The sequence below is a fragment of the Bos mutus genome, chromosome 17 (genome assembly GCF_027580195.1).
Source record: "Bos mutus isolate GX-2022 chromosome 17, NWIPB_WYAK_1.1, whole genome shotgun sequence".
Classification (NCBI taxonomy): Eukaryota; Metazoa; Chordata; class Mammalia; order Artiodactyla; family Bovidae; genus Bos; species Bos mutus.
The window spans coordinates 54,263,507-54,280,504 of NC_091633.1; the positions used below are offsets into that span (position 1 = coordinate 54,263,507).

General features: G+C 36.3%; 1 protein-coding gene across 2 annotated transcripts in view; it reads left to right on the forward strand.

The window, feature by feature from the left end:
- Positions 1 to 16,998, forward strand: part of NAA15 (N-alpha-acetyltransferase 15, NatA auxiliary subunit) — a 72,335-nt gene that overhangs the window by 44,490 nt on the left and 10,847 nt on the right. For both annotated transcript variants that reach the window (XM_070386553.1, XM_005895823.3), the window contains exons 10-16: positions 172 to 244; positions 2,808 to 2,977; positions 4,120 to 4,272; positions 4,985 to 5,113; positions 6,324 to 6,537; positions 11,234 to 11,427; positions 16,425 to 16,533. In XM_070386553.1, the coding sequence (XP_070242654.1) occupies positions 172 to 244; positions 2,808 to 2,977; positions 4,120 to 4,272; positions 4,985 to 5,113; positions 6,324 to 6,537; positions 11,234 to 11,427; positions 16,425 to 16,533 (1,042 nt within the window). The remainder of the gene's footprint in view (positions 1 to 171; positions 245 to 2,807; positions 2,978 to 4,119; positions 4,273 to 4,984; positions 5,114 to 6,323; positions 6,538 to 11,233; positions 11,428 to 16,424; positions 16,534 to 16,998) is intronic.

Below are 16,998 nucleotides of genomic sequence, written 5' to 3' on the forward strand. Positions count from 1 at the left end.
AAAAGGTATGTATGTGAGAGACCGGGGGTGGAATCAGAAGAGAGAGGGAATTGGAATATTTTTTTAGCCCTCTAATAGTAAATAACATGCTTTGCACAAGCATAGTAACTATATAATAATTTTTCTTTTTTCTTTTTTTTACTAAAGTGTGCTTGTGTGTTTGTACTGTAGGTGGCAATCATAGAAGAATTAGTAGTAGGTTATGAAACCTCTCTAAAAAGCTGCCGGTTATTTAACCCCAATGGTAAGTGCTCAAGTTTTATGTTTTAAAAAAGTCTTAAAAATCTTACTATATTATGAAATTCTTGATCAGAAGGTCAGTATTGTTCATTATTTGGTCAATAAGCTTAGTATATTTAAACATTTTTCCCTTTAAGATGCATTAATATGTATATTATGTGAAAATATTTGATAAGAAGATGATAACAGTAGCATATTGAAAATTTTATGTTGAACTTAAAACATCTCCAAAACTACATGTAATAATATAATGACCCTCCATTTACCCACCACTCAACTTCAGTAATTTTTACCTCATGGGCAACCTTATTTCATCTATATTTCTTACTGGTATTCCTCTACTCCCTTGTTATTAGAAAACAAATCCCCCAAATCACATCATTTCATCCATGTATATTTCAGTATTCTAAAGATCACAACCATAATAGCATCACCATACTTGAACATTAATGCTTCCTTAATATCAAAGGGAAATGTCCATGCTTACATTTCCAGGTACCTTAAAAATATTTTTTCTCTTTGTTTCTGAAGTTTATTTGAATGAAGAGCCAGATGAAATCTTTACTTTGAGTTTTGTTGATATGTCTCTTTAACTTTATTTTATAAATCTGTAAGTTTCCCCTCTGTTTTTTCTTTTTTCCTGCAATTTATTTATTAGTTGTGTGTGTGTGTGTGTGTGTGTATGTGTTTAGTTTTTCTGTAGTCTAATTTTTGCTGAATATACCCATATGGTGTTGCTTAATAAGTTGTTTCTCTGTCCTCTGGATTTATTATACATTGTAAGTTAAATATAGAGCTATGTAGTCTAGTATGGTAGCCATTAGTCACATGGGGCTATTAAATTTTTTTTAATTAAGTAAATTTAATTAGTCACAGTAGTCACATTCACGTGCTGCTCAATAGCTTTGTAAATCTAATGCCTACCATATTGGACAGGGCAAATCTACAGCATTTCCATCATTGCAGAAACTTCACATGGACAGATCTGACTGTCTACAGGTTTGATGAAATTTTATTTTTTCCCCTCATTTTGTTTTAAAGACAAAGAGATGAGCAAGATTATTCCACAAGTGGTGGTGTGTCCTTTGATCAGAAGGCATGAAGTGTTTATTTCATGTGTTACATGAACTGTTACAAATTACAAACTAGTAATATTAATATCTGCTAATGTAGCATTTCAGGTTATACAGAAAAAGCAAGATAAATGCTTTTTCACCTTTGCCTGTCCTACTTTTTTGTTCTTCACCAGTTTGAACTAATGAATTTCAAAATAGTGAATTGACTATTAGTAGCATCCTTCAAAGGTGTTATAAAGGTATTATTTTGAATTCATGGCTTTAAACATATTTGATGTTTTAAATCATTGCAGTTTCAAATGGTTCCAGCCTTCACATACTAGGGTAGTAGTTGATAGCTTCCTTGCAGTTTTGTATAAAGAAATATTCTAGTTCATCTTGTATACTTGCCCATAGCAGACCTGTAATCGGTTGTTTTTCCCAAGGAGCCCTGTTTCCTACAGTGGGAAAACCCAATATGGGACCTGGGGTGCTTATTGCTATTGAGTTGATCACTGTTTCTAGGTCTCAGGTGAATTTTAATAGTACTTTTTAGAAGGCGTTACCATGGTTTCATTGGTTAATCATCATGATGTTCCTTTGATTATCAGCATTTTCCTACATATTTTACAAATGTGGAAGAGGTTCAATGACATGCCCAAGAATATGCAGCACTTTAGTTGCAGATCTATCAGATCGGGAGTTGGTGAGTTCCACTCCTATTGTTTGTCCACTGAGCCATCCTACTTCTACTAGGATAAAAATAAGCAATCTGTTGCTTTCTTTGAAAGCAAATAACAGTTCTTTAGATTTTAGAAATTTGTATTAAAAAGCATTTTTTAATGTGTGGGTTGTATATTTAACTTACACATTTTCTTGTGAGTATATAAAAATAAAACTGAACTAAAATACAGAATAAGTATTTTTACTTATCTCATTTTTTGGTATAATTTTTAGTTTAACCCAAAGTATGCATTTTTGCATATTCAAAATAAAGATATATTAAGAATCTTATCAGCAGAATTCAAAATAACCACATCACAATTATATTTCTGTATAGTTTGGTACATTAGCTAGAAACCCAGTTAAGCAGTCATGCCTTTCTTTTTTTCTTTTTTTTTTTTTAACCCTACATTAATGGAAATTTTCTCTTTATTCTTATTTTCCCCCCTCATACATAACATCCTGACCTTAGTTCTAGTACAATTTGTTGTCTCTATCCCCCACCCCCCAGTTTTCTTTTTGGGTAATTTGTTACAGCTTTGATCTCATTTATCTGCCATGTTTATGATAAGCATGGCATTGTGCTAGGAGCTGTAATGATACAGAGCAGAAAGTGTGGTGCTGTCCAAAGATCTTATACATTTAGAGCTAGTTTCATAACTAGATGCATAAATAACAGGATTTGACCTACTTTCCTTATTAATAAAGATAGAGCCACTTTGAGGTGGCTAGTCTCTTTAATATAGATAATGACTAATTTTTCTCTACCTCCTCCCCCACTCTTTAAAGATGATGGAAAAGAGGAACCACCAACCACGTTACTTTGGGTCCAGTACTACTTGGCACAACATTATGATAAAATTGGTCAGCCATCTATTGCTCTGGAATACATAAATACCGCTATTGAAAGTACACCCACGTTGATAGAACTCTTTCTTGTGAAAGCTAAAATCTATAAGGTAAAAATCTTTTCTGCTTTTTTTCTTATGAGGTAATGAGACATAAATTTTTAAGAACATATGTTACATTCTAAATGCTCTAAGAAAAATGATGTATTGGATAGCTCAGCACACATGGAATAACAAATGTTTTTCTCAGTCTGATTGCTTTTTAGACTTTTCATGGTCATGCTGATTTGCTCAATTATTTGCATCTATATATACATCAACACGTGTATACAGATATACACAATGGTTATTCATATATATGATTGTTCATAATATATGTTCTCATGCATTCACACATATCTGATTATTTTCTTGATTTTAACTAGCAAAGATAATCAAAAGTAATTAAATTTGCTGTGAAATGTTTGTTTCTCTTAACATCTGAATATGATCATGTATCAGTATCTGGTAATCTTAATAAAATGAAACTGGAAATTTCTACTGTGAATTCTACATGTTATCTCTGCTTCTTCAATTCCTGTGTCTTGCTTGAGAATCTCTAGTCATATGTTCTAGTATCATTTTAAAAGTTTTAATATAAATTAAATAGAAGCTCTTGGCGAAGAAGTTCTAAACCAATAATTTATGTACCAAAAAATAATGAAATTAAGTAACATTTTAAAGCAGTTTTTAAATGCCAGGGTAATGCTCATTAGTTTTGTGGCTTTGCCAGATGGACTAGTTAGATGAATTAAGAATGAGGATCGTCATGGAATGCCCACTAGTGGTCCGAATTGTAATGTTTCCACGATAGCTTAGAGTAGAAATTTGGCCATCCTTTTGCCTGTTATGACCTTTACATTGAATTATGTTGTTCCCACTTAAAAGGTTTTGATTCTTTGATTCAGCCATTATTTTTCAGTATTCACTGTATGCCAGGCACTGTTGTAGTGTGTAGCCAATGAGGTTATAACAGTAGACAAAATTTTTAAAACAAATCTTTACTGTCAGAGAGCTCATAGTCCACATTGCCAGAAAGGTATCAGAGCTTATAGTAGATTGTATGCATCTGTGTTGATTAGGGTTGTAAGAGATAGAAGGTTACCTTTGGAAGCATTTGTGTCTTAGTTATTTATGAACAGGAAAGAAATTACCTGCGTAGTAAAATTAGCATACTGACAGGTTTATTTTGGTTTTGTGTCCTCTTACTTTAGCATGCTGGGAATATTAAAGAAGCTGCAAGGTGGATGGATGAGGCCCAGGCCTTGGACACAGCAGACAGGTTTATCAACTCCAAGTGTGCAAAGTACATGCTAAAAGCCAATTTGATAAAAGAGGCTGAAGAAATGTGCTCCAAGTTTACAAGGGTTTGTACAGCTAGTTTGTTTGTTTATGAATAAAAAGTTCATACTTGTATAACTTGTTTATTTTTCAAAGTTTACTTCTGATATTTTTCATATCAAGATAAGATTTTAATTAAATTGCCTTGACAAAAAAAATTGAAATCAGTATTACTATAAAACATTTCTCAGGTGGCACTAGTGGTAAAGAATGTGCCTGCCAGTGCAGGAGATGGAAGAGACCAGGCTTTGATCTCTGGGTTGGGAAGATCCCCTGGAGTAGGAAATAGCAACCCACTCTAGTATCCTTGCCTGGAAAATGCTGTGGACAGAGGAGCTGGTGGGCTACAGTCCATGGTGTTACAAAAGAGGTGGAGATGACTGAGCACACACATACACATCATTTTTCAAATAAGGTTTATAGTGGGTTTTTAAACTCTGATTTATATTGAGATATGTTCAGTTGAAATTTTTAGGGGTGAATATACTCATATTAATTGAGTATGTGCTACTGTCCCATCCCAAATTATGTAGATCTTTTTGATTAATCATTTATGAGGGTTTTTTAGTGGTTAGAAATATAATTCTAATTTCTTTCACATACTAACTGTTCCCTCTTACTCTGAGAATGGTTTTAAAAAAATAGAAAACTGTTCTGAAAATTCAGTCAATTAAATCCCATGGTGTAATAATGTATTTGGTAAGAAATCGTCTTTGATTATGTCTGCTTTTCATATAGGAAGGAACATCAGCAGTCGAGAACTTAAATGAAATGCAGTGCATGTGGTTCCAGACAGAATGTGCCCAAGCTTATAAGGCAATGAATAAATTTGGTGAAGCACTTAAGAAATGTCATGAGATTGAGAGAGTAAGTAATATATACATAAACGTTTCTCATTTTATTCTGTTACCCATTGACAGTTTTGGGGAAATCCTCTTAATTTTTCTTTTCTCTCACTTTCTAATGCATAACAAGTAATTGCTAAAAATCACTATTCACATTTTTCAAAGTTTATAATAAAAATAATATAGATTACATATTCAGCAGACTTCTCCATTGTCTACTCTTCCCATCAGAATTCATGTGAAAAACTTAATGGAAAGTTTGTATCTTGACTATGTTTTCATTGATTTTTGGATGTTTCTTTCAAATTGATGCTGCTTCTTCATTAATACATACAAAGCTCATTAAGCTATGCTAGAAATCTCATGGTTGTGAGTTTGATTGGTGGTGCCATATGCCCTTGATAAATATTAGATACAAGCTTTGAAGCCTTTTCACAGTACTTCTGTAACCTATATAATTTCTCATTTTCTGATGTTTATTCTTTTCTTAGTCCTTTCACTTTTTAGTCATTTCTATCACTAGTAGTTGGCTTTTTCACTTTTTGAATGTTTTTAATATATATATAAATAATTTATATAAATTCATGCTTCTTTTGTTACTACAAGTTGAGAATCCCAGAGGTTAGTTGAAATGTGTTAATTTCTGGTTACTTGACTTACTTCCTAACTAATTTCTCTCCCACATACCAACATTTCATTGCATAGGATTCAGATTTGTATTCTCAGAAAAATTGCCAAATACTACATATTAAAATCCTTTGCAGATTGTTCTAAATATAAAAGCTGAATGTTTAACATGTAAATCTACTGTACTGCACCATTATGTATGCTAATAAATTCTGTTGGATTTATGATGGTAGCTTTATTTAAATATGATTAAGGAAGGAATAATATATTTTAAAGCATCATTGTGAAAAAAAGATATTTATTGATATTCTAAAATGTGAATTCATCAAATAAACATAAAATAACTAGAAAAATAAAGCATTGTGTTTCCTTTCATTCAGCAAATAATTCAGTCACTAATGTATGCCACAAACTATGCTAGGTAATGGCCTATTGTATTTGCTTAATTGATATGTAAAGCATTCAAATGCAATTATTGTAATTTTTAATATTTTAAAATTTTACTGATTTTTATTTTCATGCCCTGGAAACAAGTAATTCCAAGGCTTTCATTTTTGTAGCTTCTTTGCTGTACTTCACTATAATAAAAAAGATAATTTTGTTAGCATTTTATAGAAATCACTGATGACCAGTTTGACTTTCATACATACTGTATGAGGAAGATTACCCTTAGATCATATGTGGACTTACTAAAGCTAGAAGATGTACTTCGACAGCATCCATTTTACTTCAAGGCCGCAAGAATTGCTATAGAGATCTATTTGAAGCTTCATGACAGCCCTCTTACAGATGAGAATAAAGAACATGAAGCTGATACAGGTATAGTATTCAAAGAGTTATTCTTTTCTGTGGTGTTTATATGTATATTTATGGTTTTGTGTAACATAGATTTTTCCTGAGCTTTTTTTTTTTTGAAAGATGGTTTTTTTAAAAAATAAATTTATTTTCGGCTGTGCTGGGTCTTCAGTGCTGCAGGGGCTTTTCTCTAGTTACGCAGAGGAGGGGCCACTCTCTCTAGTTGCTTTGCATGGACTTCTTGTTGGGGCTTCTCTTGTGGAGCAGGGCTCTGGGGCTCGTAGGCTTCAGTAGTTACAGCATGTAGGCTGTAGAGCACAAGCCCAGTAATTGTGCTGCACAGGCCTGGCCTCCTCACGGCATGTGGAATCATCCCAGATCAGGGATCGAACCTGTGTCTCCTGCATTGGCAGGCAGATTCTTTACCACTGAGCCACCAGGGAAGCCTTTTTCCTGAGCTTTCTGTTTGCACATTGTGGGACAATGTTATCCATGCTTTAGAAAACGGCGATGGCTGTTTTGTGAATTTCTCTGAGCAACAAAAGAAAAATACTATTGACTATAGTCTTTAAAAGTTAAGCAAGAATTTGTAACTGATCATTAGCTTTTTAAAATATTAATTTATTTTTTAATGGAAGGATAATTGCTTTACAGAATTTTGTTATCAGCCAGATATCAACATGAATCAGCCATAGATCATTAGCTTTTAAGGAGTTGAATTTCATCAACTTTAACTTAATATGGTGGCTCCGTGGTAAAGAATCTGCCTGCCAATGCAGGAGACAGGGGTTTGATCCCTGGGTTGAGAAGATCCCCTGGAAGAGGAAATGGCACCCCAGATTAAAACAATTAAAACAATCCAGTATTCTTGGTGGGAAAATCCCATAGAGAGAGGAGCTTGGTGGGCTACAGTTCGAGGGATCGCAAATACAGTGAGGCACGACTGAGCACAAACCATGACATACTAAAAGATGGATATTGCTTGAATGTTAATACCCAGGTTAGAATTAAAATTAAGCCAGTAACATTGCTGAGTGATTTATCACTTGACCATTTTTAACATGCCATTTTAATAGCAAGATGTCAGGATGTGTAGGAAGAAGTCTTCCTTAAAATAATTATTTGGGAAAGGATCTCAGAATAAAAGTGACCTATGCATGTAAAAAGATAAAAAATTAATTGTCCAAAAATTTTGTGACTTTATTCAGGGCAAAAATGTTAGGGGAGTTGGGGTATAAAAACTGTGTCAGAATTTTTTTCCTCAGTCCTGAGTTTCTCCTCTTCTGAGGTTATGGTTGGTTACTTTTTATATTCTTCCTCCTGCTAAAGACCTTTGGATCCTTTTGTTAATTTGTTATTATACAATATTTAAGAGGCAGTGGCAACCCATTCTAGTACTCTTGCCTGGAAAATCCCATGGACGGAGGAGCCTGGTAGGCTGCAGTCCGTGGGGTCGCTAGGAGTCAGACATGACTGAGCGACTTCACTTTCACTTTTCACTTTCATGCATTGGAGAAGGAAATGGCAACCCACTCCAGAGTTCCTGCCTGGAGAATCCCAGGGACGGGCGAGCCTGGTGGGCTGCCATCTATGGGGGTCGCATAGAGTCGGACACGACTGAAGTAACTTAGCAGCAGCAGCAAGAACAATTTAGATTCTAAGGTCACATATTGAAACCCTTGTACAGATTTCACTTAAATCTCTGTTGTTATTGCTTCAGCTGGAAAGAAAATGCTAGTGAGAATCTGTAGGACAATTTATAATTGAAGATGATAGCAGTGATCCTCTGGCTTTGCTTATTTACTTTCCTATTTACTCTTCCTGCCTTCCACATCTTCTTTGAATTCTGCAAATAATATACAATTAACTTTTTTTTTTTTCCACGCATGTGGCATGCAAGATCTTAGTTCCCAAACCAGGAATTGAACCCGTCCCCCCTGCAGTGGTAGTGTGTAGTACTAACCACTGGACCACCTGGGAAGTCCCCATACACAATTAACTCTGGAATATACAAAGTTAAAGCAACTCAGAAAAACACCTAGCATATGTGAAAATCCGTCTTCACTTTTCTCCCTCCTGAAGGTTTTCTCCTTTCAAAGGGCTATCCCTATTAAATGTTCAGTTTCTTTTGTGCACAATTACCATTTTCAGTTTCATATGCACATATGTTTCAGGGTGGTTCTTTTGTTCGTTTTATTTTTTAACCCATAAATGGGATGATATCATTCACAATGTTCTAAAGTTTACAACATTTTAAATTTTGTTAATGGGAACGAGGGTTCCCTCTTCCCCATCACAGTGCTGAAGTAAATGTCCTGTAAGTCATCATTGTGCACATATTTGTTTAGCAGGGATTGTTAGAAGAGGAAATTACTAGGTCAAAGATGATGAGAATTGCATAGCCTTCCATAAAAGTTTTTGTTGCCACCAACAGTGTATTGAGATTGTCTTTTATTTTATTGCTAACACTGAAAATTGTTCATCCTTTACATTTTTGTTACTTAGGGGAAAACATCTAATTTATAATCATTTATTTATTTGGTTGCTTTGGGTCTTAGTTGTAACACACAGGATCTTCATTGCATAGTGTGGGTCTTTTGTTGCAGCGCACGGATTGAGTAGTTGTGGCACAGAGCTCAGTAGTTGTGGCTTGCAGGCTTAGTTGCTCTGAGGCATGTGGGATCTTAGTTCCCTGTATCCTGAGTCCCTTGGAAGGGGGAAGAATTGCAAGGCAGATTCTTAATCACTGGACCACCAGGGAAGTCCTGCTTTTGGGTTTCTTACATGAATTGCCTGTTCATATCTTTTACCTATTTTATTTTGAAACTTCTTGGTTTGTAGGAGATCTCTCTGTATGTGTTCAGGACCTTAATCCTTATTTATGTGTTGCAAATGTTTTCTTCCTGTTGCTTGGGTCTTAGGTTTCTTTATGATGGGTATCTTTCATTATGTAAAAGTTTTAATTTTTCTAAGACAAAACTATTTTAGTCCTTTATGGCCTCTGGGTCTTGGCTTAGAAAGGCTTTTCTCCTTCAAAATGTATAACACATTTATAAATATCTTCTTTGTTTTCTCGTAATGTATGCTTTGTTATTTTTACATTTGGCTGTGTGATCATCTGGAGATAACTTTTATATATGATGGGAGGTGAAGGGTGGCTTTTTTATCTCCAAATAAAACACTGCTGACTTCGAAATAGTTCTTATTTGAATAGGTTATCCATAAGTTTAAAATGTCACTTTTATCATAATCTAAGCTCTGAAAAAATATTTTGGTGGATTGTGGCCATGGTGTCTTGTTCTCACATATATTAAAATTTATTATTGTTGTTGTTGTTTAGTTGTTAACTCGTGTCTGACTCTTTGTAGCCCCATGCGCTGTAGCCTGCCAAGCTCCTCTGTCCCTGGGATTTTCTAGGCAAAAATACTGGAGTGGGTTGCCATTTTCTTCTCCAGGGTATCTTCCCATCCCAGAAATTGAACCCGCATCTCCTGCTTTGGCAGGTGGACTCTTTACTCCTGAGCCCCCAGGGAAGCCCAAAGCTTATTATAAAGTCATACTGAAAACTATGTTGTATGGATGTTGGTACACAGGTTTCTATTACCCATTTTTCTCTTCCTAATGTCAAGATATCAGCCAAGGCATCAAAGGATTGGCCTGGGTTGGAGAATTTACTTCAGGATGGCTTACTCATGGCCAGAGTTCTGTTCTTGGCCACATGGGTGTTTGCGTGAGGTGGTTTGGGTTTCTTCACAACATGACAGCTGGTTTCCTCTGAGTGATCCAAGGGAAAGCAAAGAGGAATCCACAGTGCTTGTATTTCCTAATCTTGGATGTCATAAATATTCACTTCTAGTACATTCTATTAGTTAGAATCGAGTCACTAAGTATAGCTCACATTCAAGGGAAGGGGAAATAGGCTTTACTTTTTGAAGGAAAGAATTTGTGGGCATATTTAAAAATCACCATAGTGGTAGAGTATTTTAGAATGACTTTTTTCATTTCATTATCAAGTGTTTTTCAAATACCTATTGAACATGTGGCTTTCAGATTTATTGCTTTAAGTCTACACAATACAGTGTTATCTCTGTATTATAGCATGTTTATCAGATTTCTAGACTTTCTTTAAGACATTTTGTGGCTGTTACCTCAGAATAATTGTTAATTTTTAATGTCACATTTTAAATTTACTATACAGTTATTCATTCTTCCTTCAACAGATATTTGAGTGTTTTCTGTGTGTTTTGGTATGCTGCTAGGCCTTGACAGCAGAAAGATTTTGAGTAAAACAAGTTTTCTTCCACCAAGAAGCTCACAGTCTAGAAGAGAAACAGATGTATAAAGTATCATGACAAGCAGAATAAGGCATGGTGGCAGCACTGTTTGACAGGATTAGAGAAGGCCTAACTAAAGCATAATACAGTGCCATAGGGATCTGAAACCGCTTGTTACATTCTTAGAACTGCAGGTAGTTTAATTTTGCTGGAGGAACTCATGCTTTTGTGCTTTGCTGTGCTTGTCACAGGAGGTCTCCTCTTGGTTTCACAAATTTTTTGAAGATGTTTATGTTCTTTAACAAATGCAGCCTTATTAAAGGCACATGAACATGTGTAATATGAGATATTTTTAATGGGAGTTGGGAATATTATTAATATATAGTAGTAATTGATCATTATAAATCTGATTAACATGTTGATGGTTTTCTTAACACTGCTTACAGCAAACATGTCTGATAAAGAGCTAAAGAAGCTACGTAATAAACAAAGAAGAGCTCAAAAGAAAGCCCAGATAGAGGAAGAGAAAAAAAATGCAGAAAAAGAAAAGCAGCAGAGAAATCAGAAAAAGAAGAAGGATGATGATGATGAGGAAATTGGAGGCCCAAAAGAAGAGCTTATTCCGGAGAAACTGGCCAAGGTACTTAAAAATAGTACTTAGCACAACTGAGTGAAATCTCATGACCAGCTCTTGTTTTTATAGTCTTTTTTAGCCAATTTGATGATAGATTTTAGAGTAAGAGATTTATTTTTCGTTTTCCTTCTTTCCTCTGTCTCTTCTGTCTTCTCTCTTTTCTGATTGTATGTCACATTTAAAACTTGAAATAATGATTCTGAGTACTGTGTATGGTATATTGGAAAGTTTTGGCTTTTGAGTCATTCTGATCTGGGACCACATAGTTAGCTCTTAGATGTCACTGTGTATCTTAGACACTCTGTCTAACTTCTCTGATGGTTTTCTCAATTATAAAATGTGACTAGGGAAAATCATTACTAGACAAGATGTTAGGACTAGAGAAAATATATGTGTAAAGAATGTAGTCTGTTATAAGCGGTTCAGTTCAGTCGCTCAGTCGTGTCCGACTCTTCGCGACCCCATGAATCGCAGCATGCCAGGCCTCCCTGTCCATCACCACCTCCTGGAGTTCACTCAGACTCACGTCCACCGAGTCAGTGATGCCATCCAGCCATCTCATCCTCTGTCGTCCCCTTCTCCTCCTGCCCCCAGTCCCTCCCAGCATCAGAGTTATAAGTGGTAGGTAGCATTTAAGTTTTTATATAGTCTAAATTGAGCGTCTTAAAAAGTGAATTCTATATGTTTCTCACTCGTGTTGTCAACTTACAGGATATTGTACTTAACTATTTGTACCTAATGTCTTTAAAGTCCTCAAATATTTCCCCAAGCCAAAAGTCTTATCTGCCATTTTTAACTGTTAGACTGAAACCAAGGCATTCATTGTCATGTAAATCATTTTGATGAGTAACATACCTATGCACTTTTCTTCTGACCCTTGACACCTTCCTACTCCATGTGTGAGTAACTGCATGCTTTATTATGTTAAAGCAATATAATAAATAATAACCCTAGAGTTGAGCTTTAGCCTTATTAGTAACTAAAAATTCAAAGTCATTGATTGCTTTATAACTAAGGGAAGTTGTAACACCTAACAAATAAAGTTCGAAAATACTTTTAGAATTATATCCTAGCAGATGGACAGTAATATCTCATAGCATTATTGCTATTTAAGAACCATTGATAAATGTAGGTTGGATTTCACAAAGCTGTATTGACAAATAATTTTGTGCTTTTTAGAAACAAAGATACTGCCTTTTTATTGTTGTTGGGAGTTTATTGAAAGACTATTACACAGGGATGTGAAGAAGCACGGAAAATTGACCTTTCAGGCCCCATGGAGAACTGCAGAGTTCCTTTGGGATAATACCAACTTTACGGGCCTTCCATCTTTATGCCTCCGCTTTTTTCTTACTACCACTTTTACCACCATCACTGACTGCCTGCCGCTCTCATTCTTTACGTTTTCTCTCTGTCTCATGACTCAATGACTTTTTTTTCCTGTAACTCTTTATGTCTTTCTTTATAGTTTAAAGAAGGGCTCTGTTTGTCTGTAGTTGCTGTCTGATAAGGAGTGCCCTGCATAGCAGATTTTTCACACTTTGTCTCCTTACACGCTGTTCCATTTTCTTTGCTTAGCCTATGATAGCTGCTTTGGGGCCAGATGTCAAGTTATAGTCTAGTCATTTGTAGCTAGAGGGTTGTAAAGTCTCACAGCAAAAGCACTATAGAAAGTATTTTTGACTCCTTTATTTGGAAGGAGCCTAGTGGAAGGCACCCGGTTTCACGGACTCCTCTTCAGTATATACTGTTCTTACCTGTTAGGCACGTAACACCTTTCTCCTTCTAGGATGCCTGCATCTCATAGAGTCCACACTCACCCACACCCCATGTGGTGCAAGGCCAGACTTCACACCACTGCCACAATCAGGAGGGGTGTCGCAGGCTGTTTTAAAAACTGCCTGCCAATTATGGGTCTCTAATCTATAGTTGCTTTTTTTGTTTGTTTCTTTTTGTTTTGGTGATCTTACATTTCATCATTCTTCCAGGTAGTAAATGATAAATTTAGTTCACCAGATCAATGGCACCCCACTCCAGTACTCTTGCCTGGAAAATCCCATGGATGGAGGAGCCTGGTGGGCTGCAGTCCATGGGGTCGCGAAGAGTCGGACACGACTGAGCGACTTCACTTTCACGCATTGGAGAAGGAAATGGCAACCCACTCCAGTGTTCTTGCCTGGAGAATCCCAAGGACAGGGGAGCCTGGTGGGCTGCCATCTCTGGGGTCGCACAGGGTCGGACATGACTGAAGCGACTTAGCAGCAGCAGCAGATCAAGATAATTTAAATAAAAGCATTGTTAAATTAGCAGCTATTCTAGTTAAGAAAGAGAGAAGGAAAATAAGAGGTTTATTAGCTTAATGTTGAATTAACTGAATGTAAATCTGAAAGCTTGATGGAATGTATTGCTTATCCAACTACCATGAGGCAGTAGTTTTTAGTTGGTATTTTTAAAGATTTTTTTTTTGGATGTGGACCATTTTTTAAAGTCTTTATTGAATTTGTTACAGTATTGCTTCTGTTTTATGTTTTGGGCTTTTGGCTGCAAGGCTTGTGGGATGTTAACTCTGATCTTGAATCTGCACCCCCTGCATTTTTGAGAGAGAGGCAGAAAAGAGTGTACATAATGCCGGCAGTTCCACCCAGTGCTTACCTCAGTGAGCGTCAGAACCCCACCTGAGTTTGAGATGTGGGAGGTTTGACGGCCATCTCAGTTCTTATATGCCTGTCATAGTGTGACTGTCTTACTACAGTGATTGCGATTTTGATACTTAAATATATGATTTTCATACATACAACACAAACTAGTGATATTGTATATTCATAGCTATACCTGTGTGTCTTAACTTCAGGGATTTTCAAGGGTAGTTTATCCTAAAGCACTGGTTATAGAACATCATCCCTATTTATATGCTTTTGTTTATATCACTCTCTACTGCATCATATATATGTAGCTGTAGAATGTAGTTAGCTTTGTCTTGGTTATGTACATAATATTTTATCATTTAAATTTAACTTGACAAAGTCTTACCTCTGAGAGGCCCACAGAAGCATGTGGGGACAAGAAATCCACATCTCCTTTGAGGGCATATGTTTTCATTTATTAGAGTTTCAGACAGAATTAATTTCTCTCTTTTCTCTTTTTAAATTAAAATACTCAATTTCAGTCACAGTAGTGCTTGTAATGGGCTTCCTTTGTGGCTTAGCTGGTAAGGAATCCACCTGCAATGTGGGAGACCTGGGTTCGATCCCTGGGTTGGGAAGATCCCCTGGAGAAGAGAAAGGCTACCCACTCCAGTATTCTGGCCTGGGGAATTCCATGGACTGTATAGTCCATGGGGTCTCAAAGAGTCAGACATGACTGAGTGGCTTTCATCACCACTACCAATGCTTGTAATGATTCAACTTCACAATATCCTTTTTTGTTTCTATTTTATAATGATAGCAGCCATGTGTCTCTCCAGTAAATTATCCTGGTCAATGTAGTGACCTTCACTTCAGTCTATACTTCTTAAGGAATTGAAAAGCTTGCTATAGCTGGGTGGTAATTTCAGTTTCCAGTTCTCTACTTTTCCCTGGTAACCATTTCTCCCCTGTATACCACAAATTCTAACTCATTAAAGCATAGAGTTATTGAGGTTTGACAGAAAACAGCAAAATTCTGTAAAGCAATTATTCTTCAATAAAAAATAAATTAATTAAAAAAAGAGTCATGGGAATAAGAAGCAGAATATTCACCAGTGTGAGAAAGGTATACTTATGGGGGCCCCTATTTTCTCCTCTGTCTCTTCATATCTACAACTATTACAGTAGTGATACTGCCACATACTGATTTCTGGTTTAGAGCTTATATCCTTGAATAATGACTAGGTGTTTACATGCTGCTACTGCTGCTAAGTCGCTCCAGTCGTGTCCGACTCTGTGCGACCCCATAGACGGCAGCCCACCAGGCTCCTCCGTCCCTGGGATTCTCCAGGCAAGAACACTGGAGTGGGTTGCCATTTCCTTCTCCAGTGCATGAAAGGGAAAAGTGAAAGTGAAGTCGCTCAGTCGTGTCCCGACTCTTTGCGACCCATGGACCACAGCCCACCAGGCTCCTCTGTCCATGGGATTTTCCAGGCAAGAGTACTGGAGTGGGGTGCCATTGCCTTCTCTGGTTTTACATACTAGTATAGGGTAAATCCTATAGATACCACTTACTGTTTAACTTGATTTTGTTTTTAATGCTGTTAAATAATTGCCTTGGCCTAAATCTGTGTTGGTGAAACCACAAATTACTGTATGGGCAGAGTCACGTTGGAAAGATACGGCACATCTGAATTCCACTGAGGGTACATTGTTATTGCCTCAGTGGTAAGAGAGGGCAAGTATAAGGACCCAGTGCTGAGTGCGAATATAGTGTTGTGCCCTAGCCCGGCCCCAGTCTACAGAGACTAGGCCTGTCTCAGTACTCACAGGGTGGTAGAGACAGCATTCTGTAAATGTAAAACTTTTCAAATGACACCGCACCTGTAGTATGGCATTTGAATAAATACAGATTTCTGTAGAATTCGGAGTGGAACAAAGCAACACAGAATGGATATTGTACTATTTTTTAATGGCTTGATTATACTCAACTTCCACTCATTCTTTAATGTTCTCTACAGTTCTTAGCCCTTGTCATCCTGTCATCCTGTTCCACATCCTTTCTCTCCCCTGGCCCCCGTCCTTGGCTATCTTACGTGTTTCTCTTACTGTCTTTCGTTTCCTGGTTCTCATTCTATTTTATCTTTTTCTTTACTTGTTGGATAGTTTCTATCCACAGATAATGTATAATCTCAGTGAATGAGGAGTTCAGAATCCCCTACCTTTAGATTGTGGGAGGGTAAAATATGGCAGTGTATTTCTGGGTGACTGGTAAGTGGTTTTTACCGAAAAAGTATTTTTAATAAATAGAAAGAGTAAGTGACATCCCCTCCCCAAATCTTGCTTCTATTTGTATATAATATATCTTATTTTTGTTAGGTTGAAACTCCATTGGAAGAAGCTATTAAATTTTTAACGCCATTGAAGAACTTGGTGAAGAACAAGATAGAAACTCATCTTTTTGCCTTTGAGATTTACTTTAGGAAAGGTAGGCAATTAGGGAATAGTGGCTCTGATAAAATTGATCACTTTATTTCTCAGAATATAGTTGCCAATTCTGATGGCCTCACCACTGTAGGATATTTTGGCAAATGCAAGTGCTGCTTCCTCACAAAGAAATGCCTGCTTTTTACAACATGTTATATGGAAGTACAGTGATGTGATTCTGTCTCCTAGGGCATTAAAATAAAAAATAGATTTACAATATGTAACTAAAATTAAGGTGAAATATAGTGATTATCATGCTCATATGTGGATAAAATTTAGTAACTAAATAATACACATAGATCTTAGAATAGTATCTGGTACACAATAAGCAGTAAATAATGTCAACCATTAGCCATTGTTACAGATAGAAGATGCGATGTTTGAGGTGTATCTCGAAGAACAGACCATACTTCTAAAAGAAAAGATGCATAGAAGGGAAGAATATCTGTTAAGAGAAAACAAGTGT